General features: G+C 41.5%; 2 protein-coding genes across 6 annotated transcripts in view; one reads left to right on the top strand and one right to left on the bottom strand.

The window, feature by feature from the left end:
* Positions 1–24990, bottom strand: part of LOC130921250 (tensin-2-like) — a 125874-nt gene that overhangs the window by 72652 nt on the left and 28232 nt on the right. For 3 of the 4 annotated variants that reach the window (XM_057844901.1, XM_057844900.1, XM_057844903.1), the window contains 2 exons: positions 6232–6337; positions 6105–6142 (listed from right to left, as the gene is read on the bottom strand). The exons of the other annotated variant lie outside the window; for it this stretch is intronic. In XM_057844901.1, the coding sequence (XP_057700884.1) occupies positions 6105–6142; positions 6232–6337 (144 nt within the window). The remainder of the gene's footprint in view (positions 1–6104; positions 6143–6231; positions 6338–24990) is intronic. 4 annotated transcript variants of the gene reach the window in all.
* On the top strand, positions 7976–15914 carry LOC130921252 (uncharacterized). 2 transcript variants are annotated; one of them, XM_057844912.1, is made up of 5 exons: positions 7976–13231; positions 13301–13362; positions 13743–13846; positions 15021–15205; positions 15268–15914. In XM_057844912.1, exon 1 carries the CDS (start codon positions 8102–8104, stop codon positions 9380–9382), a length of 1281 nt encoding a protein of 426 aa, XP_057700895.1. In that variant the 5' UTR covers positions 7976–8101; the 3' UTR covers positions 9383–13231; positions 13301–13362; positions 13743–13846; positions 15021–15205; positions 15268–15914. The 2 variants fall into 2 exon arrangements, with proteins under 2 accessions (XP_057700895.1, XP_057700893.1); XM_057844910.1 differs by having other exon boundaries at positions 15021–15914.

Raw genomic sequence — 24990 nt, 5'->3', positions numbered from 1 at the left:
GGCCTGCAAATAGCCCAGATCCCAACCATGTTGATAACCTGTGGTGGAAGTTGGAAAAAAATGGTCCGTGTGTTGGTGCTGTGTGTGTTAGAAATTCACAAGGCCAGGGTGGTCACTGGTCATCATCACATAGGACTAGGGGTGTGACAAAATATGGAAATGGTGATATATCGTGATACTTTGTATGCCAAAAGGTGATCGATATGCTCCTGCCAAGAATCGAGATATCGTTTTAAAAGGGTGTCAATGTTTTTAAAAAAATAATTAAGAAAAAACCATTTAGAAAAATGAATATATGTATAAAAATAATTATATTATATATATATATATATATATATATATATATATATATATATATATATATATATATATATATATATTTATACTATATCACACCCCTAGTCCTATGTGATGATGACCAGTGACCACCCTGGCCTTGTGAATTTCTAACAGCACCCACCCGTTGCATTTGTATTTGTTCATCTCTATGGTAACAGAGTATGACAAAAACAATAATCCTCTTTTAAGGGCAGGCTGCTAAGGCACAACAGCTGGTAGTGTCCAGTGGCACACTATTAGGTCATTTTGTGTGTGATTGGAAATCCTGCAGGGATTTGAGGTGGCCACAGTTCAGCAAGGGTACAGTGTGGGTAATGTGGCACAGTTTGGGATCTCCAGTCACTTTAGTTATAACAATCCTGCCTTCTGTGTTGTATGAATCCATTTTTTCGAAGTTCCGTCACACCATACGCAGGGATAAAGGGAGGTATTATAGCCCCCTGGTGGCAGAAAATTTCATTGCATGTAATCAACTTTCCTATGAATTTAAAATTAAGACTTTGCCGGTAATATGTTGTCTATAAAAGTTGTAAGGCAATAAAACAAATAACAAAAATGAATTAAATGAACAAAAAAATATTTTTATAATGGGTCAAAACTATTTTTCGAACACATCATGTGACTAGCACCTAAGAGACGGCCATTTGCTTTGCTCAGCCAAAACCACCTGAGGACAGATTCTGGATAGAATACTGTATTCTGACAAAAAGGATGCGGCGTCTACTTCTCCACTAGGTAAGACCAGAGGCTTCGCGTCCCATAAGGCAAACCAGGCAATTACCTAGGGCCCCCAGCCAGCAGGGGCCCCCATAGGGCCAACAGATTTAGCACACGCAGCTTTACTGCACTGTCGCCGCAAAAAGTGTGACAGTGCCAGTGAAAGCCTTGTGTCTGAGTTCCCTGAAGGGACCCCTTCTCTCGCTCTACACCCCCCCCCCCCCCCCCCCCGCCCTCACGTGACTCAGAGTGAGAGTGAGCGGCGATTTGGCTCTTTTTTAATTGGCATATATCCAAAATGAAGAGAAGTTATCCTTCTGGAAGCGACAAAAGAAAGAAAAAAAAGCAGAAGAGGAGAAAAGGAAGCAAGACAGCGGTGAGTGTACTATCTTACTGTAGTTTTATGTCCAAATGTAGTAGAAGCCGGGCACTTTGAGTGTCCTAAAAAGCGCTCTATGAGACTGAGACGTTATCATACTTTCATTAGATATGCTATTACTCCAAGTCCAACTGTCCCCCTTACTTGTACACGCTCGAAGGGCCCCATGTTGCTTGTTGCCTGGGGCCCCCGGGCACCCTTGCTACGCCTCTGGGTAAGACAGACTCATTAAACTCACTTAGGGCGCTTTCACACTAGACCAAGAGGACCAGGGTCCAGTTGGAGAGCTACCTAACAGCAACACTTGCAAATAAGTTGTTGAAAAGGTTCAGCATTCACATTGCACCAACCGAATTTGCCAAGTAGCATCACATGGACGTAAGGCGCAGTCATTGATTGGGCACATAGAAAAGGAAATACTTCCCTCCTGAGAGAGGAGGGAGTGTGGAGCATCACAGCGTGGTGCTACGACACTGCACTTAATGATGCATAGCATAGCAAGTTGCCGCTCAGCCAGCAGTGGGGTCGCTCCCTCCCGACTCAATGCCGGGCGAATTGGAGTATATGAAAAATGCATGAGAAAAAATTAAACCACAAAAGGGAACCACGTGGCACTCTAAGTCACGCTGGCGTGCAATCGCTCTCACTTTTGTGACTTTTTGGACTGTCAAATTGTTGCCACTTCCAGGAGAGCGAGACTCACAAAACAGCTGGCCTGGAACTCCAGACTCACAGCTGTTTCAGCCATTGAGTCTGGCTACCGTTCCACGGATTAAATTCCCAGGGCGGCGCAAGCCACAGCAAACTGACAGCGGAGTGGACAAATCAGCGACGGGCGGACGTGATGTAAGTAAAGCGACAAGAAACTCTAGCGCGAGTTGAGAACGGAGAAGTGCCAGACAGACTGTTGTCAATGACTTGTGTCGATTTGTTTTTTGTCATTCAAAACTGAATTTACTGCGGATTGGAACATATTCTCGGTTCACCCGTTCGCCATCTGTGTTGTTGTGTAGACGACTTCTGACGGGCAAGAGTGACGTTGCTCGTTAAGAACACACGTCACGCAAATAAATTGCACAGATGATTTCGTTCAGGCTCGAGAGGCCATTAAGGAGCTGGGTCCCAGACTATTCTCACAGTGTTTGAAAAATACAGGGAGAACAGTCTGCCCATGCCAGGTAACGAAACAGCCGCCCCGAGAGGCTCCGCCTGTGTGTCACTGTCACTCTCAAACGGTCCGTTTGGGAACAACACGCAAAACACAACTGCCACAGTAGAACCCGATTCTGTGTATCAAATACAACTGATGAGCACAGCACAACAACATTTGACGATGGCTAATCCTCTGTCATCTTGGCATTGTTGATTTTGAATAGTGCGCGCTGTACTTCCGTTTCCAAGGATTCCATGTGTTTACCGTCATAGCCCTGTGCATCACAGCTCCACACTGTGACGCTGCACACACGTAGCAAAAGCGGACCCTGCTCCGGTTGCATTCACAAGCGAAGCAGGGTGCGCTTAAAGCGGACCGAGACCCACGATTTTTTAGTCTTCTTCTTCTCGAGTCACTACATATCATCAGATTATTCCAGTCCATAGTTGAATGCATTGTCTGGCACTCGGGGTTAGGTCATCTGGGTCCTCTTGGGTGCATTATGTTGTGAGGAGTGGGCAGACAAGGAGATGTTGCATGGTCTGATCCTCTCCACACAGACAAGAGATGTCGCCATGAAAAACTATGGGACATATACATGCACATTGTATTAACAGTCTGAGATCTCAGAATGTAATTACGTCTTCTATGAACTGACGTATTTTTCATTTTTGTCTTTGCAAGCTGTGTGAATGCGCGTGTGAATGTGTATAAGATTATTTTTTAGTATTTTTTTTTTTGACCAGAGTGGCCATGCTTCTCTAGCACCTGATGGGGGAGATTCGCATGGCCCGGTAGAAGACACTGTGTGTGAGGCTTGGGTAAGATGTTCTGTCCACAGAGCAACACGCTGCTTGTCTGGATTTCTGTCTAGAGCCTTTACAGAGTGAAGGAAGCTGTGCCTTGACTTCAGCCTTTTTACTGTTGGCTAATGATTGTTTGCCTGGCATCACCAGACTATTCTCCCTGTATTTTTCAAACACTGTGAGAAGAGTCTGGGACCCATCTCCTTATTGGCCTTTCGAGACAGAACGAAATCATTCGTGCAATCAGATTCGTTTATTTGCGTGACATGTTCTCAACGAGCAACGTCACTCTTGCTCATTGGAAGTCGTCTCCACAACAACACAGATGGCGAAAGGGAGAGCCGAGAATATGTTCCAATCTGCAGTAAATTCAGTTTTAAATGACCAAAAACACATCGAGTCGCTAAAACCAACAGTCTGTCTCACGCTAGCGATGTTGAATAAACTTCTCCGTTCTCCGCTCTCCTCGTGTGTTTATTCCCTCGAGCCAGAGTTTCTTGTCGCTTTATCAACGGCACGTCTGCCCGTCGCTGATTGGTCCACTCCCCTGTTTGTTTGCTGTGGCTTGCTCCGCCCTGGGAATTAGATCCGCCGAACGTTCGCCAGACTCTATAGCTGGAACAACGGTGGGTCTGGTGTACCAGGGGTCGCGTTAACCGAATATTTTCCGTCGTTGACCGGTTTTTTAAAACGGTGACGGAAAAAACTGAAGTCCATCTGTCATTTTGACAGGTTGCAATTCACACCCCATACCACAGGGTGGCGAGTGAGCATATTCATTAGCTATTGTCTCTCTTAATGCATGACGTCGTTGGCCTTACTGGGAAAAATGTCAAGGCAACTGAGTGTCCGAAGTTTCTTCAAAAAGCCCCAAAACGACGATGGTGTTGATAAAAGAGGTGAAAAAAGAGGGACTGCACAAGCGGGCACACAATTCAAGTCCCTGCGGACCAGGAGGAAAACTGCGTTCAGGCCACAGTAGGTGAACTGTTAATTTCATTGTTCCATATGTAGAAAAAGTTACATATTCATATGCTTGATGGCACGGTGTGGATTCTGTTAAGCTTGTTCGGACAGAATATTGTAGCGTCACCGGGGTCTGGCGGCGGCACCGTGATTGACACATCAACGCGAGGTTCTTATTGGTGCACCCGGTGTGCCAGCGCGTCATCCAATTGGTGGACTAGATTGGCGCCTGTGTATATAGTTGCCTCTTTTTCTTTGGGGGCGGAGTTGTTGTTTTGTTGGTGTTGCTGGCGGTGAGCAGAGTAAAAAGAGGGAGAAAAATACCACGACTTCCGTGTCTAATTTTTCGCCGCCAAGCAAGCATTACAATATTAATTAAAAATGAATGAAAACTAAATACTATTGAATATGTCATTATTATCATTTTAAAAATTTAAGTGATGGGTAAAAATAGATTATGACCGGATTTTTATGACCCTGTCAGTCAAAATGACAGACAACGAAAAAGTCTAGCGCAACCTCTGGGTGTACCAGGCAACATGATTGTAGATTTGGTGGCAGGTGTCAGTTTGTTGTCTCAGCTTTTCCTTCTGGGATGCAACTGTCCACTGGATGCTTGGTGGAGCAATCCCACTAAGTAGGTATAGGTCATCAACCTTTTCGATTTTTGAGCAGACCAGAGTTCGTTTGTTTGGTTCGAACTGAAATTCGAATGCACATTCAAATTTATAAAACGAAGCGGACTATCTGAGAAAAAGAGCTCTGGTCCGTTTAAAACAGACGAAACAGTGCTAGTGTGAAAGCGCCTTTAGTCATACCTTCGTGGACCTTGTTAGAATATGATGGGGTCTACTAGTCTAACTCAATGCTGCATCGATCATCATAATCATTAAGGACCACCCTCCAATTTGTCCATTTAGTGCATGTCTCAAGAATGTCCATCATCACGCACTATCAAATTCTGCCTATTGAGACCACCAGTTTATAAACCGCACCCACTAAACATGCACGTAACATACCTAAAGTGGCTTAAAAGTACTGTAAGAAACAACTGTGGAAACAACTCAAAATAACACAGAAGCAAACATACCACATAGTGCAACAACAAAATACATGAAAAATGTATTTAAAATTTTCAATTTTCAGTGCTTGAAGAAAGCTAATCAAAAAACTGACGTGGGCCCGTCAATGCGTGATGATTTTTTTATTTCAAAATTTGAACATTTATCAATGTGGAACACTGAAAATACATGGACATTCACTCATTCTCTACTACTGATAGAAATTAATGTCTGATTGGATATCTCCCACCGTCAATGGCAGCGTATGGGTTAATCGCAAATTGGAGAGTTCTAGGGAAGCTAAGAACAGACATGAATGCAATGCTACTACTACTAAAAAAGCCACAAAGTTTGAAGCTGGGGGAAAAGTTGCTACCTATAGTCTGAACTTTAGATATATTTCATTTTTTGTGAATGCGTTCATTGTAAATTTCAATTTAAAAAAAAGAAATACATCCAAAAGAAGCTCCTGAGAAGTGACACAGATGTAACCGCTGTAGGTTACCACAATGAATTACTCATAGTGGCCTGGCTGTTTGTTGTTCAAGAGAGGGGGATGGCCTTTCCTATGCAGACATCTAGGTCAGTGCACATGCCTCGTCCACATTCTACAATTCACCCAAGATTGTTCTTTGCTATGCACTATGAGGTCAAATTAAGGCACAAGACAATACATGGCTTACCTTGTCTTCACACGCTTTGTGAACTGCCACCTTGCATTCTGCAAACAACAAATTAGAGCTGAAAGAAGCATTCAAGTACCAGGTGAGCTTGTCTAGCTGTCATGTATGTATTGAAGATTCAGCTCACCCTTGCAGAAAGCAGCAGTGTTTTCTAAGGTCTGCTGGCAGACGTCACACGTGCGTCCCCTCTTGAAACTCTTCTCTGTGAAGGCATGGCCCGCTGCTTTGTATCGCTGCAAACAAACCACGAGGTCTCATAATGTTTTTATCTACCTTTCCAACAGTGATCGGGCCAAAACTATCTTCACATCATTCTCTTCATCATGATAACAACTGTCTTTAAATATTCCTTTCAGCAACATGAGATGGTACCACATGGCAGCTGTGTAAACACATAACAAGTGTCCTAGAGTTGGTAAAGAGAAGGAAAGCATTCAGGTAAGTCAGAAAAAAGACTGAGCAGTCTTATATGCTGTAATATTGCATTAAGGGACTAAAGCGTTCACAATACAGCAGTGGCAGATGCTGGTCTTTCATTGAGTAAAAGCTCAAAGTGTGTCCGCCTGTGAGTGCTTTTTGACGGTGGAGGGGCTTAGAGGCACCCACTGCTCAGTAGGGAAAGAAACTAGAGTGCCAGAAGTCAAGCCTCCAAACACAAAATGCTACAATAGAAAAAAACACCAAATGTAAGCTTGATTTTCCGCTAGTCGTTTTAAACAAAGCTAGTGTCGCTAGGATGATTATGAAAGTCTCCGGTTCAACTCAGGACAACGGAACAAAAATTGAAAAATGCCTCCCACAGATGTTAATTTGACAGGATCACTGATTCACTCATTTCGCTATCACTCAGGGATTCAGCCTCAGACGTCATCCAATCATCATGCAGAGAACCAGAGCGTCCGGGCCAACCAAGCCCTGCACCTTGCCCATAGACCCTCAGAGACGCAGAGCATCCGATGGGCGAGATAAACCCAGCCTTTAGCAAATTACTCGTCTCGTTTTGCCGTACTGGAACAATGTACTCTCAACTCTTGAGAGGCACAGCTTCCGCATTGCATAAAGGACTTTGAAGCTGCACAAATGAATGAAAAGCAAGCCGCAATGTAACCAGTGATAAGAAGTAGGGTTGTTCTGATCATGTTTTTTTTCTCCCAATCCGACCCCGATCGTTTTAGTTTGAGTATCTGCCGATCCCGATATTTCCCGATCCGATTGCTTTTTTTTTTGCTCCCGATTCCCCATGATGGGAAGTGCAACCATGACTGTGCGTAGTGGTACCAATTGATATATCTTCTCTGTGTTGGGATATAACATAGGGGGTTAAGAAAAAGATCAATTGCTACCTTGCTTCCCCACATTGCTTCCCATGTTATTTCAAATGAAAGGGAGAGGGATTGTAAGGCTTTAGCCAATTAAAGTAAGGCTCCAAAGGCTGTCAAAATTCACTCTACTCATTTTACGCTGCCTTTTAGCTCTCTATATAGGCAAAACGGCGCCATTACAGATGGAGCGCGACAATGCGTGAGTGGGTCGTGCAGCGCATGCATTAATTGCGTTAAATATTTTAACGTGAAAGTTAAAGTTTTTTAAAAATTAATTACCGCCGTTATTGGGATAAATTTGATAACCCTACCTTAAGCCTAAACTAAAGACTGGATAAGTGTAACACATTATGTCTGTAACATTAAATACAATTAGAAAACGATTTAATTAAAAAAAATATATTGTGGTGACCCTTTTGTTGACATAATTCACCCACTTTAATTGTGTGTCTGATTGGCCGAGCGTGTTACCGGCTGCGTCACAGTCACGTGACTAGACATTATAAAGAGCTGCGCGCGTTCCGGCTCATGAGAGAGAGTGTATGAGAGTTCGCGAGAGTTACATCGCTGGACACAGCAATTGAGCAATAAAGACTCTTTAACAAGCATCCCGCTTCACTGGTGACCCCGACTGCCTCGCTGAAGTCTCAGAGGCATTTCGAACACCTTATTGCAATGGCGGACTATAGCTTTTTCGAGCTGGCGACTTTCAACGAGTCTTCTGCGGCTGCGTGGTTCGCGTTCGCGGAGGAGCAGTTCGTCCTCCGTGGTGTTTCGAACGACACCATGCGCTTCTACCACGTGGTAGCCGCGCTGGGGTGCTCGACGGCGGTCAAAGCTCAGCGCTTCGTAGTCTTTCCGCCGAAGGAGGACAAGTATGGGGCTCTTAAGGCGCACCTTCTCCTACTCTTTGACCGGTCGTGTGCTTTATCGACTCCAAAGGCGCCCAAAAGGCCCGCCACGATAGCCCGACTGCCTGAGGTTCACGCCTGCGTTGGCGGCCCTTCCGCCCCGGTTCCTCGCAGACGTCCTCCCGTCCCAGTGCCCACGCCACCGCTGCGCGCTTCCGCTCTGACTCTTCCCGAAGCCGAAGTTGCTGTCTCGCCTCCGGCACCGCTCTCGCTCGCCTCGCTCCGTCGCCGGTCTCCGTCGACGCCGCTGCGCCCGTCCCTGGCTCTTCTGGCTGCGGCGCCATTGCGCCAGCCTGCGGCCTACTCAACGACGGTGCGCCCGCCTGCGGCCTACTCGACGACGCCCCGTCCGCCTCGGGCCTACTCGACGGCGCCCCATCCGCCTCGGGCCTACTCGACGGCGTCCCGTCCGGCCCTGGTCTACTCGACGGCGTCCCGTCCGGCCCTGGTCTACTCGACGGCTTCCCGTCCGGCCCTGGTCTTCTCGACGGCACTGTGCCTGCGCTTGGCCTTCCTCACGACGTCATTCCTGTGCCTGCGTCTCTGGCCACTGCTGACGTCGCTCCAGCACCTGATCCTTTGGAAGTCTCCGAGGTCGCCCCTCTACCGGCGCCGCTGGACGCCGCTGCCACTGACCTCACTCCAGCGTCTCCGGGAGTCTCCGAGGTCAGTCCTCTGCCTGCGCCGCTGGCCATCGCCGCTAGCCTTGCTGCTGTGCCGGCGCCTCCGGAAGTCTCCGAGGTTGCACGTCGGCCAGCGCCAGCGAATGCCGCCCCCGACATCTCTCCTCGTCCGCCGCCTTTGGACAACGATGGCGTCGCTCCGGTTTCGGCGTTTCCCCCGCTCCTGCTACGACCGGTCGACTTGGTTCGTCTCGCCTGTCGCCCTCGTCCACGGCCGGGCGACTCCAACCGCCACGCCGGTCGCCCTCGTCTCCGGCCTCGACCGGTCCATTCCGACCGCCGCGCCCGTCGCCCTCGTCTGCAGCCTCGACCGGGTGGTGCTGCTCGTCGCAGGTCTCGACCTCTTCCTCGACCGCTGCTGAGCAACGCGCGCCGCCTCTCTCGGCGTCCGCTTCTCCGGCCTCGCCTGCGCGGTGCTGCACGGCGCGCTCCTCGTTATGGGGGGCCGTTAGGGACATAATTCAGGATTACCTTTCACACACACTTATCAAACGTTCTCACACACTCTATTGAAACATTTTCTGCGCACGTATAGATGTGAGATTCTCGCACGCATACATGTGATATTCACGCACACATACATATGAGACGCGTGCACGAATACATGTGAAATATTTTTTGCGCACGCATATGTATGAAATCCTTGCACGCTTACATGTGAGACCCGCGCGCGCATATATATGAAATCCTTTCACGCTTACATGTGAGACCTGCGCGCGCATGTATATGAAATCCTTTCACGCTTACATGTGAGACCAGCGCGCGCGCATATATATGAAATCCTTTCACGCTTACATGTGAGACCAGCGCGCGCGCATATATATGAAATCCTTTCACGCTTACATGTCAGACCAGCGCGCGCGCATATATATGAAATCCTTTCACGCTTACATGTGAGACCTGCGCGCGCATGTATATGAAATCCTTTCACGCTTACATGTGAGACCAGCGCGCGCGCATATATATGAAATCCTTTCACGCTTACATGTGAGACCAGCGCGCGCGCATATATATGAAATCCTTGCACGCTTACATGTGAGACCAGCGCGCGCGCATATATATGAAATCCTTTCACGCTTACATGTGAGACCAGCGCGCGCGCATATATATGAAATCCTTTCACGCTTACATGTGAGACCAGCGCGCGCGCATATATATGAAATCCTTTCACGCTTACATGTGAGACACTCACGCGCATGAATGTGAAATCTTTGCGCTTATACATGTGAGACACTTACGCGCATACATGTGGAATACTTTTTGCGCACGCACACATGTGAAACAATATTTTGGGTGCCATGTTTGTACTACATGTCGAATCCATTTTGACTGGGAGTGGATGGAAAGGAAGATCGGATGTCTAACACTGTCATTACCAGCCGTGAAGTTAAAGCTGGCAGTATTTTTATGCTCCTAAATGTTTCCCATTCAGAAACAGCTCTGTCAACACGTTGCAAAAATGAAACCTAGGTGGCTCAGGGTGCGTCATTGAGATTCGGCGTCTGTTGTTGTACGGCTGGCGCTGCATTAACTTACCATCACTTCCAGCGAATGTCGACGGAACGTGGGTCCAGAGCATAGCTGCAATCAGCACGAAGTACCGCAAAATATTTGCATAAATATATAGAAATAATGTATATATATACACATACATATATACACACATACACTATACAGGGTGATGAAAAAAAGAATGGGCCAAAACCATTGTGGTAAATTGGGGGGGCAATAACTACATTGACACAAGTATTGTATATTTTTGTTTTTATTTCATGCTTTACAAGTGCTCAATGTGACCACCAGCAGCATCACAGACAATCAAGCCGATATGACTTAATTCGTTAAGATTACTTACTTGTTAAAGTAAAAAAAAAAAAAAAAAAAAAAGTAAGTACTTTATTTAATTAAAAATGTAATAATTTCAGTCTATTTCAATAATTTTGAAATGAATAAATGCGTGATGATTTTGGCACATTGATTTTTAATCACCCTGCACATACATCATATATATATATAAACATATTATATACATATTCACTATATAAAATTATGTACACATAATATGCGGTCAATAAACTATACTGCGACATTTTATTCATAAACTGTAATACTGTCTTGCATCTGTGAATAAACACACAATTTGCACTTCAGTCTCCAAGGCATATTTATTTGGCAATTGGAAACGAGGTGGGGGGTGCAACACTTTTATTTTTTTTAATATTTCAAAATACAGTTCCAATGGACTTCTTCAAATTTGAAATTTTACCTTTTTCATCAATCATATGCAAACTGATATTGACTATCAAACCATACTCGGTGTAGTAGTTAAAGTTAAAGATACATTTTTATATACATACTCATTAACTTAAGTACTGGGGATGGGGCAAGTTAGTAGCTCACATGTTGTTTACTGAATTCTCATCTCAGAAGCGAAACAAACATTATTTCTTTTACACATTTTAAACAACAAACCAACCAAAACAATACTGCGCTCAAACCAGTGTGGTATAAATAAATATAATAAAAATTATTTGTTGTTGTGTGGGACATTTCCAACACCGTATATCCAGGTCTGCTCGCGTTGTCGTTGAAGAACTGGTTCCACGATGCTAGGCTAGCTGCAAAGGCTACCCCAGGATACATCGGCGTGCCCGGGCATCTGTCTCGGAGTGCCCGCGCGGCGTGCGAGAACTATACCACCGAGCCACCAATACTTGCAATGGAAGACGGGCGGCACGCTGAAATGAATAATCAAAGGGAACACAAAGAAACAGACGAGCATTGGCACCCACATCGTATTCATACCGTCATTGAGTGACAATTCATCCCGCGCTTCCTTGGTCGAAATCGATAAGAAACCTGGATTCGTCCACAATAGCGTCCCGAGGCCTCCATTTCACTGGGCCAAACACCGGAGGAACAGTCGACGCCCACGTCAATTGCGTCAGAAGCTACAATGTAGCTTATTGGTCAAACTAACGTCACCCCCTCACGATTTTACAAAATAAAAGCAGGCACATTATGTTAAATAGGAAAAGGGTGATTTTACACACCAAAAAAAGGTCCACGACACATATTTAGATGATATATATGTATTTATTCTATTAAGAATGTTGCCAAGCTTGAATGATGCTTTATACAAGTAAAAATATATCGCTTCCGCCGTAAATACTTTTATTTTGAAAAGGACCAGTACAGCTTCCTACTATAAAATGCCTCGTATACTATCTACTGAAATGCCGTGCACTGTCATTTGTGAGATGCTCTTCTACACACAAGTGAGATTCTGTGCAGTCTCATTACTGAGAGCCTCTTATACACACAAGTGAATAACCTCTCACACATAAGACTGAAAAATATCTCACATTCCTTGGTCAAACGTTCGTATAAATGCATGTGAAAACATCTGTACAGATACGTATGACTTAAAAAGCTATCAGACATAAGTCTCGGTAATTATAAGTATGGGGGTAATTATAAGTATCCACATTGATGCATGCCATTGAATTATAATAAATTGAATGGTTGAATAATCAAGAAAGCAAGATATTTTCATTAGCACATATATTTTAAGCTTGATAAAGATAGATCTAAATAAAGTTTAAGATTTTTTTAGCATTATTGAATAAATTATATTGTGTGTTTTAAACGTGGCATTAAAAAACAACAACAATAATATTACATTTTATTTTTAGGTGTCTTTCAGGACACTCAAGATTGCCGTACAAGGTAAAAGGTAAAAAATAAGTTAAAATACACACATACAGATAAAACCCACAACAATGTTAAATTAAAAAGAATAATGGAATTATGAGGAAGAAAGCCTGTCTGAATAAATATGTTTCAAGATGTTACTTGGCTGAGATTGTAAGGAAGTCCAAAGTATTGTGCGGCCTCATCAACATCAAATTATAATCGATATAAGGGTCAGCAGGGATGAAATCGAACTACATATTCACACACATTCAGTACTAGCCTACATTCTATAATGAAGTGGAACACTGATAAAGGTATAGTTTATGGTTTTTATTTAAAACTGTATTTTTGATGACTGCTGTTAGTTAAAACGTCCACTAGATGGCATTATATGATCTTGCATTGCACTAAAACCAGGTATATGAGCGTTGCATTTTGGGAAATGAAGATGCTATGAACGCTAATGGAGAAAACGCTAACGCTAGCGCGACCTCTTTCAAACCAAAGAAAAACTGGTAATGGTTTCGAAAAAACATATTTCAATTTCATGTACGCGAAACCATAAAAGGTTGATTTTGTTGCAGACGAGTTCCAGACTGCTCTAATCAGCGAATTACATCTGAGTTCTGTGTGATACAAGTGTCTGGTGAGTTGCTATGCTTTATGCTACTATGCAAGAGGATATGTCATAGACACGTTTTCCTGTAGAGTTGAGTTACAAGATATTGTGTCTTTTCTTTGTCTAAAAAACAATTGGAGGAAATTGGAAATATAGTAAGATGTTATTTTTTCAAATACAAATAAGTTAATGTTGTATGTTGATGCATTTTTGGAAAGTATTATCGATAGGTGGGCTAGTATCAGTCACTGTATAATTCATGAACAAATAGTTAAATGTGGGAAACGACCAATTTTGACCAGTATTGTAGGTTATACTTGCCATGCTGTACATTCTATGGTTGGTTGAAAATTAAGTTCTTGATATGCAGATTGTTTGTTTTTAATTGCTGGATCTACATCTGACAGACAGAATTGATGTCAAGGAGGATTCGGCCTGATTCAATGAGGGATTGAGGACCAATTTTTTTCAACTTCAGCCAACTGTTGGAGCATCACCCAAAGCAGATAAGGTCACCTTCACTACAAAATTCTTCACACAATATACAGTCACACTATCCCGATAGTACACACATACACTGAATAGTACAACAGACATTGAGGCACAGCAGCAAAAGACTTTGAAGGGACTGTTCAAATTCAATATTTTTTATTTAGATAGTTTGTGTATATTTTGGGGATTATATGATTTTGTGAGTTCTGTAGTACTTTGAATAAATGTTGTTGTTGTATTTTCTTACTAGCTGCCCTTGCTCCTTGAGTTGAACCTGTGTATATTACTATTCCATACTTAGTAACATCAAAACAAAATTCTTGTTCACATAAGCAAAAGAAATTACTAGTGGGATGAGCAAATTATTGCTTGGATAAAATATTCTATCACATGCATTAATAACGATAGCAATTTATCTGAAAACTACCAGACTTGCTTTTTTTTTTTTTTATTACATTGTAACAAAGCTATCTGTGACAAGTCTCTGTCTTTGGTTTTAAAAAATTAAACGTTAAAAATATCCTTTCCAACCCTTAAAAAAAAAAAAAAAAAAAAAATCATGTTATGTCTTTACAAGTTTTTGTTTTTTTCACCAACATATCAATACCTCTGGGGTTCTAAGTGGCCTTACCTTTTTGAAAATGTTTCTGAATATTCATAGGAAATGTATTATCTTTTAAAAAGTGTGCAGCAATGTATAACACCAAATCTTTCCAATCATTTTTTTCCTGGATAAAACTGTTAAATGAATCTAGAAATAATAGTGTGTATTTCTCTATCATTTTTTATACCGAAATGTAATTTTTGGAAAATTCTATTATTTTTAGCATTACTTTCGGAAAAAAAAAAAAGACTTGTGTAGTTGTGTGAGGTTCTCAGTTATGAGTGTACACGGTATTTTAGTAGACAGTGTAAAAGGGCTGCATATTACGATTCATTATTGGGCCTTTTCCAAATAATACGTTAGTGCGACAGAAGGGATATATACAGTGGGGAGAACAAGTATTTGATACACTGCCAATGGGTTTTCCCATTGGCAGTGTATTTACTTGTATGAAGGATCAGTCAAGTTTGGCAATATTCTTAAAAGTATAAATACATATATAATATAAATATGGGTCATGGACCTGTTTATTTTTGTATAATCACCTTTTTTCCTCTTTAACCTAATTTGCCTGCTTTTATTTTCTAAGGTCGTGGAGGAAAAGACGTTAGTTTGACCAATAAGCTACATTGTAGCTTATGACACAATTGAAGTGGGCGTCAACTGTTCCTCCGGCTTTTGGCACATTTAAATGGAGGCCAGTATCCGGACGAGTCCAGGTTACCTGCTGATATCGACAAAGAGAAGCACAGGATAAATTGCCACTCAGTGACGGTATGAATGTGGGTGCCAATGGTCGTCTGTCTCTTTGTGTACCCTGTGATTAATCATTTCAGCGTGCTGCCCGTCTTCCATTGCAAGTATTGGTGGCTCGGTGGTAGAGTTTTCGCACGCTGCGCGGGAACCCCGAGACTGATGCCCGGGCACGCCGATGCATCTTGGGGTAGCCTTTGCAGCTAGCCTCGCATCGGGGCAACAGTTCCGCTACGACAACGCGAGCAGACCAGGATATACGGTGTTGGAAATGTCCCACACTACAACAAATCATTATTTTATCCACACTGGTTTGAGTGCAATATTGTTGTGGTTGGTTCGTTGTTTAAAATGTGTAAAAGAAATAATGTTTGTTTTGCATGTGGGATGAGAATTCAGTAAAACGGCATGTGAGGGACTAACTTGTCCCCCCCCTCCACAGTACTTAAGTTACTGAATATGTATATAAAAATGGATCTTAAGCTACTATACCGAGTGTGGTTTGATTGTCAATATCAGTTTGCATATGACTGATGAAAAAGGTAAAATTTCAGATTTGAAGAAGTCCATTGGAACTGTTTTGAAATAAAAAAAACCATCCCACCTTGTTTCCAATTGCCAAATATATATGCCTTGTAGACTGAAGTGCAAATTGTGTTTATTCACAGATGCAAGACAGTGTTAAAGTATAAGAATAAAATGTCGCAGTAAGGTTTATTGACCACATATTATATGTTCATAATATAATTATATATAAGGAATGTTTGTATATATAATTTATGTTTGTACATATGATGTATGTGTGTATGTGCAGGGTGATTCAAAAACAATGTGCCAAAATCACACATTTATTCCTTTCAAAATCATTGACATAGACTGAAATGATTAATTAAATTGTTAATTTGATAAGAAAGTCTCTTTATCAAGTAAGTTAACAAATTTAGTCATATCAGCTTGATTGTCCGTGATGCTGCTGGTGGTCACATTGAGCACTTGTAAAGCATGAAATAAAAACAAAAATATACAATACTTGTGTCAATGTAGTTATTGCCCCCCCAATTTACCGCAATGGTTTTGGCCCATTCTTTTTTTCATCACCCTGTATAGTGTATGTGTGTATATATGTATGTGTATATATATACATTATTTCTATATATTTATGCAAATATTTTGCGGTACTTCGTGCTGATTGCAGCTATGCTCTGGACCCGCGTTCCGTCGACATTCGCTGGAAGTGATGGTAAGTTAATGCAGCGCCAGCCGTACAACAACAGACGCCGAATCTCAATGACGCACCCTGAGCCACCCAGGTTTCATTTTTGCAACGTGTTGACAGTTAGAGCTGTTCCTGAATGGGAAACATTTAGGAGCATAAAAATACTGCCAGCTTTAACTTCACGGCTGGTAATGACAGTGTTAGACATCCGATCTTCCTTTCCATCCACTCCCAGTCAAAATGGATTCGACATGTAGTACAAACATGGCACCCAAAATATTGTTTCACATGTGTGCGTGCGCAAAAAGTATTCCACATGTATGCGCGTAAGTGTCTCACATGTATAAGCGCAAAGATTTCACATTCATGCGCGTGAGTGTCTCACATGTAAGCGTGAAAGGATTTCATATATATGCGCGCGCGCTGGTCTCACATGTAAGCGTGAAAGGATTTCATATATATGCGCGCGCGCTGGTCTCACATGTAAGCGTGAAAGGATTTCATATATATGCGCGCGCGCTGGTCTCACATGTAAGCGTGAAAGGATTTCATATATATGCGCGCGCGCTGGTCTCACATGTAAGCGTGAAAGGATTTCATATATATGCGCGCGCGCTGGTCTCACATGTAAGCGTGAAAGGATTTCATATATATGCGCGCGCGCTGGTCTCACATGTAAGCGTGAAAGGATTTCATATATATGCGCGCGCGCTGGTCTCACATGTAAGCGTGAAAGGATTTCATATATATGCGCGCGCGCTGGTCTCACATGTAAGCGTGAAAGGATTTCATATATATGCGCGCGCGCTGGTCTCACATGTAAGCGTGAAAGGATTTCATATACATGCGCGCGCAGGTCTCACATGTAAGCGTGAAAGGATTTCATATATATGCGCGCGCGGGTCTCACATGTAAGCGTGCAAGGATTTCATATATATGCGTGCGCAAAAAATATTTCACATGTATTCGTGCACGCGTCTCGTATGTATGTGTGCGTGAATATCACATGTATGCGTGCGAGAATCTCACATCTATACGTGCGCAGAAAATGTTTCAATAGAGTGTGTGAGAACGTTTGATAAGTGTGTGTGAAAGGTAATCCTGAATTATGTCCCTAACGGCCCCCCATACCTCGTCATGGGCGTCCTCCTGACTGTTCTGCTCGGACGTCCCGCATCTGGCGTCCTGGACGGCCGCCTGATCGTCGCGTTCAGTCGCCCACCGCCTGGCATCCTGGGCGTCCTCCAGACTGTTCTGCTTGGGCGTTCCGCATCTGGCATCCTGGACGGCCGCCTGACCGTCCGTTCGGTCATCTTCCACAGACGCCCCGGCCGCGCAACCCTTCCGTTCCGTACTTTTGTTTCGGGTTGTGCCTGGCGTCATGTGTGGGTGAATTCTGGGGGGACCTGTGTGGTGACCCTTTTGTTGACATAATTCACCCACTTTAATTGTGTGTCTGATTGGCCGAGCGCGTTACCGGCTGCGTCACAGTCACGTGACTAGACATTATAAAGAGCTGCGCGCGTTCCGGCTCATGAGAGAGAGTGTACGAGAGTTCGCGAGAGTTACATCGCTGGACACAGCAATTGAGCAATAAAGACTCTTTAACAAGCATCCCGCTTCAATATATATATATTAAAAAAAGGCATGGCCGATATTTTTTTGCCGATTCCGATACTTTGAAAATGACGTGATCGGACCCGATCGATCGATGCCGACATCTGTAATAAGAAGCTAATTCTGAACAAAAAGCAAGCTGCAACGTAACCAGTGATAAGGAGCTAATTCTGAACAAAAGTTAAGGGCGTTGTAGCGCATATTTAGTCAATGACATGTACTCACAACAGTATGAATTTGATCACTTGTTTTTTGTCATTTTGGGAAAAGCTGATCTTCTCTTGCGTCTCAACACAATTTCCTTTTGTGTGTTCGTAGGCAACAGTCTATATTAAGACCTTGTGTGGCTTTTGGCGACTGGTTGTGAAGGAAACACAAAGTAGGCATGTACTTCTATCATAAGGCAATTTGTGACAACAATCTTTGATTCGAAATCTGCTCATTTGCACAGCATTTTGACGTACAAAGGCGATTGCAATCAAAACATAAACCATGCAGATGAAAAACTTCAACCAGATAACGTGCACATCTTGACCTAAAGTCATGTGAAAAAATTAGGACACCCCTTTAAATATTCAGTTCTTTATCAAGAAATGCTTACATATCAATGTCTGATCTTGTTTTTCTTTAACTCTGGAAAAGAAATTGATTTTATTGCAAGTAAACAACAAAAATTAACATTGTTTTAATCATTAAACCAAATATATCAACAAAAATGCATATTCTAACTTAGGAAAAAGTTAGGACACCCTACCAACTAATAGCTAGTGTTACCCTATTGGCAGAAATCACTTCAGTGAGACTCTTTTTGCCATCTACCAGTCTTTAACATCGGTCTGAAGAACGTTTGCCCCACTCCTCAATGCAGAATACTTTCAGTTGTGAGCCGTTTAAGGGGTTTCTTGCATGTACAGCCCATTTCAAGTCAACCCACAGCATCTCAATGGGATTAAGATCCATTTCTTCCTTTTCAGCCAGTCCTTGGTGGATTTACTGGTATGTTTTGGGTCATTGTCATGTTGCAGGGTCCAGCTTTAATTTTTTTCACAGATGAGTTCACATGTTCCTCAAGCACCCTCTGATACACGAAAGAATTCATGGTGGATTCTATGACGGTCAGCTGGCCAGGTCCCGCTAAAGCAAAGCATCCCCAAACCATGACACTTCCACTTCCATGCTTCACAGTTGGTATGAAGTTCTTTTCCTGGGAAGCTGGATTGGGTTTACGTCAAATATGTCCTCTGTTCTGGTGTCCAAATAATTCAATTTTTGATTCATCTGTCCAAAGAACATTATTCCAGAAGTCCTGGTCTTTGTCAACATTCACTCTGGCAAACTTCAGTCTGGCCTTCATGTTCTTCTTGGAGAGCAAAAGTTTCCTCATTGCACCTCCCATGAAGGTTAAGCTTGTGATGTCTCTTTCTGATTGTAGAGGCATGCAGTTTCACATCAACAGTAGCAAGAGCCTGCTGTAGGTGCCGCGATGACATTTTAAGGGTTTTTGGAGACTTCTTTTAGCATCTTGCGGTTTGCTCTCGGAGTGAACTTGCTTGGACGACCAGCCCTGGGCATGTTGGCAGTTGTTTTAAATGTCCTCCACTTGTAGACTATTTTCCGGACAGTGGAATGGCTGATTTTATATTCTTTTGAGATATTTTGAAATCCCTTACTGGACTCATAAGCGTCGACAATCTTCTTTCTGAAGGCCTCAGACAGCTCCTTTGATCTCACCATGGTGTTTTCTCTCACTTCAATATTCAGGGGCAAACCAAACTAAATGTGAGGCAAACCAAACCAAATGTGAGGTTTAAGTAAGGCAAGCCTTCTTGAAAACACTGGGTAATGATGTTCTAATCGCGTACACCTGATGTGATACACCTGTGTGTGATTTTAGCCATTTTAAGAGGGATTGAATGTGGGGGTGTCCTAATTTATTCCTCAACAGAAACTGCATTTATTTAAAATTACATTTTACAGAAAGTTATTAAAAAAACAAAAAAAAATTTAATCAGTTTTAATTGTTTAGTTGACTGACTTGAATCTCTAAAGATTGTTAAAATTGATATTAAATATCCATATATATGTTAAAAAAACAGACAGGCGTCGATAGGGTGTCCTAATTTTTTTACATGATTGTATCTATGCATGAAACAGTTGAAGAAAAGTTGGAATATGAAGCAAAGTCACCTTTAAGCTAGTAGCCGCAATGAAAAATCTGCATCCTCTGGTGTTGTTATTGGTAAACGCTGTTTTAAGATGCCATATATACTCCACAGTGTTATATTTTGTGTGGAACCACAAACAACGTGGTGTAATTGTCAAGGAAGAGGCGCCTTGTCCTTGGCAGCTGAAGCTATAATAATGATACAAAGAGAGGAAGCAGGCGAGATATAAAATAAGAGAGTGGATATTTTAGAGGTTGTTGACTCCATTCATTGTCTGTAGTCATGCATTTCTAAGACAATACCCCCCTTTTGTCGGAGCTCTAATATAAATAATGCAGACACTGCACTCTTAGATCAATGGGTCAATGTCAAGAATATGGTGGAAAACACTAAGGTGACTTGAAGTTCCGCTTTGAGACCCCCAATTTGGCCAATTTTCAAAATTGTCCGATATGCATGCGTCATACATCACTGGAAAGCTTAAAATCAATTTTTGGGGGGAAGAAAATTTTTTAACAGGAGGGCATTTAAAAAAAATTAAACAGCAAAACCCTATCTGGAGGTGAGAGCACGCGAGAGCAGAATTACAGACGCCATGAGATTTTATCACGTACTTACCTTGTTTCGATCCAAAAACTCCATGTAGCATGTATCACTGAGTTTCAAGACACAGCTGTGAATGGCCACGGCTGGATTTGTTTGGGATTTTATGGGTTAAACATGGTAATATAACAAGGGTCGCGATGCAGAAATCGCAGACATCAAGGAGTGGTCGAGATTTTCTTTTTCATATATTTACCGTTTCGAACTTTTTTTTTTTTTTTTTTTCTTTGTTTGGATCGATTATTTATCATCTAACATATCGGAGAAAATGCGACAGTAACAAAAAAATACAATACGATAGTTATGAGGTAGATATACGTGACTTTTTTACAGACACCATTTTTTTCATTGTGACGTAATTTGTTTAAAAGTTTAAAAAATTATTCACTCGCATATTTTAATGTCATTTTTTTTCTTTTTTTTTTTAACGAAATATTAGACATCAATTAATGATTCAAAGCTAAAAATGACAGACGTTTTGAATAAAAAATATAATTAGTTACCTACGTTTTATGGCTGGGTTGAAACAAAAGCGGTTGCGCGACGTCTTTAAACGGGTTTCCAGGGTAAAACGGACAAATTAAAAATAGTTCGGGAGCTTAATGCGCCATGAATCTGCTATGGTAGCATATAGATATCTTGTTCTATCAAACACAACAGTTGTTTTGGCTTAAAATACAGCAGTTTCTTTTAAATAGAAGTGCAAGAGCAGAAACTACTTTTTCAGTCTTGTCTGTGTTTTCCACCATATGCATGTTAATTTGGTTCAAACTATGCTTATTACCTGAAACAAAATGAAGGGCACTGCATTGTAGAAAGTGGTAAATCAGTAGAAACGCTTCAGTTGCCAATCATATATAGACAACATTTTTTCAATGCTTTTAAAAAGGGTGTCAATTATTCATAGATTTCTGCTGTTCATGGTCAGTTCACTATCCTGCATGAGTAGCGGGGGTCCACTGTGACAGCCATACATGGTTCTAAAATACATGGCTAGGTTTACATCATAGGCAGAGTTTGACTTTTGGGCCAGGGGTGGCACGACATGTTGATGACCCCAAAACGCAGTGTCAACAGTAAAATTAACTTACAAGAATATTTATAATAATAAGTTGAAAATGAGCATTTTTTTGTTTCCCATCATTCTTGAGGGAAATTCTAAATCAGGCTGCTGTGGACAGCTATACTTTTCCCCAGATCGTCATCCATTGAATATGGTATGACCGCCAGTGTCGTGCCAATGTAGTTACCTCGGTCAAAAATTGTATCCCCTGGGCAGAGCCTTAAGGAGGTACATTTGTGTCTTATTCGATCAAAAAATGTGTTTAAATGCAAAAATTAATTTTGAAACTAAAAAAATGCATTTGAAAGCTATTTTGAAAGCTATGATTTTTTTTTTTTGATTGAAGTCAATTTTTTTTTTTTTTTTTTTTTTTGATTAAAGCAACTTTTTTGATTGAAGTAATGTTGTTTTTGCGTTTGGGCCACATTTTTGCTTTATTATTCAATCAAAAAATAAGTTGCTTCAAACAACAAATATCTATTTTTAAATGAAAAATCACCTCAATCAAAAAAGGGAAATTCCAATCATAGAAAAAAGTTTTTGAATGCGAAACAATATTTGAGAATCAAATATTTGCATTTGAACACTTAATTTTTAATTTAAAAAAAGTTGATTTTAGCAATCCTTTTTGTGTTTGGGCCTTTTTTTTGGTAGAACATTTGTGTCCAAATCATTCAATCCCCCCAAAAGTTGCTTCAATCAAAAAAAAAACAAAAAAACAAAAAAAAAATTCAAAAAAATAAAATAAAATCATTTGACAAATAAAATTACCCTCCCCTATTTTTTATTTTTTTTTAATAATATGCAAAGCAAATGACCGTCTAATTTGCTAGTGACATGATCTGTTTGAAAAATAATTTTGACCCATTATAAAAATATCCTTTTTTGTTCATTTCATTCATTTTTGTTGTTTGCTTTATTGCTTTACAACTTTTATATATATTTTGTAAAGTCAGTTACATGCGATGACACTTTTTGGCCACCGGGGGGGGGGGGGGCTGTCCCTAGCCTGGTACACCAGACTCAACGCTGTTCCAGCTATTGAGTCTGGCCACCATTGCCACGGAAACAATTTCCAGGGCGGAGCAAGCCACAGCAAACAGACAGCGGAGTGGACCAATCAGCGACGGGCAGACGTGACGTTAGAAAAACGGCGACGGCAGGACGAGGGACTTGCGCGCGGAAGTAAACATACGAAGAGAGCGGAGTTTATTCGACATGGCTAGCGCGAGACAGACTGTTGTCAATGACTCGTTTCGATGTGTTTTTGGTCATTTAAAACTGATTTTACCGTGGATTGGAACATATTCTCGGCTCTGCCGTTCACCATCTGTGTTGCTGAAGAGACGACTTTCGACGCGCAAGAGTGACGTTGCTCGTGAAGAACACGTCACGCAAATAAACGAATCTGATTTGTCGATTGATTTTGTATCTGCTCGAAAAAGCCGTTAATGGGATGGTTCCCAGACTATTTCTCTCAGTGTTTGAAAAATACAGGGAGAATAGTCTGGCAGAGCCAGGCTAGGCTGTCCCCCCCACCCCCAAAAACTCCGCTTATGGTTTACATGCTTCTTTATTGTTGTGACTTGGCAATTGCACTAGCTGTTTAAATTTCGCTTAGAACCTGAATTGTCTACCTACTCTCCTTCGGTCAGGTTCAGCCGTGTCGCTCGATGTGCTACTAGACTCACTTTTTGTGTGGACATTCACACTGAACATTAATGTTATCAAAACTTATGTAAACACAAAATGAGAGATTTCCTGAATGGTCCACTATGTCATGTCATGTTAGACATGAAGTTGTGCGGGAGGGCTGGCTGAAAACCACTCTACCTGTACACACTCATGTTTATTTTCCAGTAAAACAACTCAACCTCAGCCCTGAAAAGACATTTCCTGCAAGGCCAAAGTATTTTTCTTGCCCTTTTCCAATGCTTATATTTCCCATGCAGGAAGAGTATTTAACTCCAAACTCTAATGCACAAGCACCTTTTGATTATGCCAACAAAGTACAGTTTCAGTTTTACCCACTTGAATTGCGGGCTCATTCATTGCAATGCATTATAAAAGAGCACTTTCTCTAATGTGTTGTGAATGGACTATAAATCCTTTATGAATAGATATGCATAATTCATGAAATACCAATTTCTACCTTGAGCTTTTTTTTGGTTACATAATGTGGACTGCACACGGTACCATGTTTGTTTTTTTCCCTTCTCAGTAATGCGCATGTGTTTTTAATCTAATTGGATGAAAGTGCTGCGTTTATAGGGTGGCATTAATTAAAATATCTCATTAGTTGTAGATTGTAAACATATTTGCAGTTGTTCACAATGACCTGTATTGGTAAATTCTTTCTAACAGCACATCACATCTTCTAAAAAACTATTCTTGGCTGCTCATATAAAAGTATTCAGGTTTACATGCTAAATGTGAGCAGCCGGTTCTTGTTACTCACTATAAACAGCGGACAATTTCCTGCCTAAATTCAACAACAACATATCAAGCCACTTTTGGATTTCAACACATGATGGTCCTCACAAACTATTTTTGTTCTGGGCAGACTTCAACACAATATCTTTATGTCTTCATTAAATGATAAATCTTTTTTCAGTGAAACAAATATATTTTTGTGCATTCAACATCATTTAAGAGGGGCTTAGCTTTCATATGAGCCATTTCTGAAACCAATTGAATAATTAAAAGTCAGGTTATTAGTAGGGCTGTCAAGATTATCGCGTTAACGGGCGTTAATTAATTTTTTAAATTAATCATGTTAAAATATTTGACGCAAATAACGCAGATGCCCCGCTCAGACAGATTTAAATGACAGTACAGTGAAACGCTCACTTGTTGTGTTTTATGTTTTGCCGCCCTCTGCTGGCGCTTGGGTGCGACTGATTTTATAGGCTTCAGCACCCATGAGCATTGTGTAAATAATTATTGACATCAACAATGGCGGGCTACTAGTTTATTTTTTGATTGAAAATTTTACAAATTTTATTAAAACGAAAATATTAAGAGGGGTTTTAATATAAATTTTCTATAACTTGTACTAACATTTTTCTTTTAAGAACTTTCTATCCATGGATCGCTTTAACATTAATAATGGTAATGCCATCTTGTTGATTTATTGTTATAA

The sequence above is a fragment of the Corythoichthys intestinalis genome, chromosome 9 (assembly GCF_030265065.1).
Source record: "Corythoichthys intestinalis isolate RoL2023-P3 chromosome 9, ASM3026506v1, whole genome shotgun sequence".
Classification (NCBI taxonomy): Eukaryota; Metazoa; Chordata; class Actinopteri; order Syngnathiformes; family Syngnathidae; genus Corythoichthys; species Corythoichthys intestinalis.
This window is presented reverse-complemented; position numbering and strand designations above follow the sequence as displayed.

Excerpts from the sequence above, each read along its gene's own strand:
- LOC130921252 (XM_057844912.1), top strand. The coding sequence starts at position 8,102 with ATGGCGGACTATAGCTTTTTCGAGCTGGCGACTTTCAACGAGTCTTCT.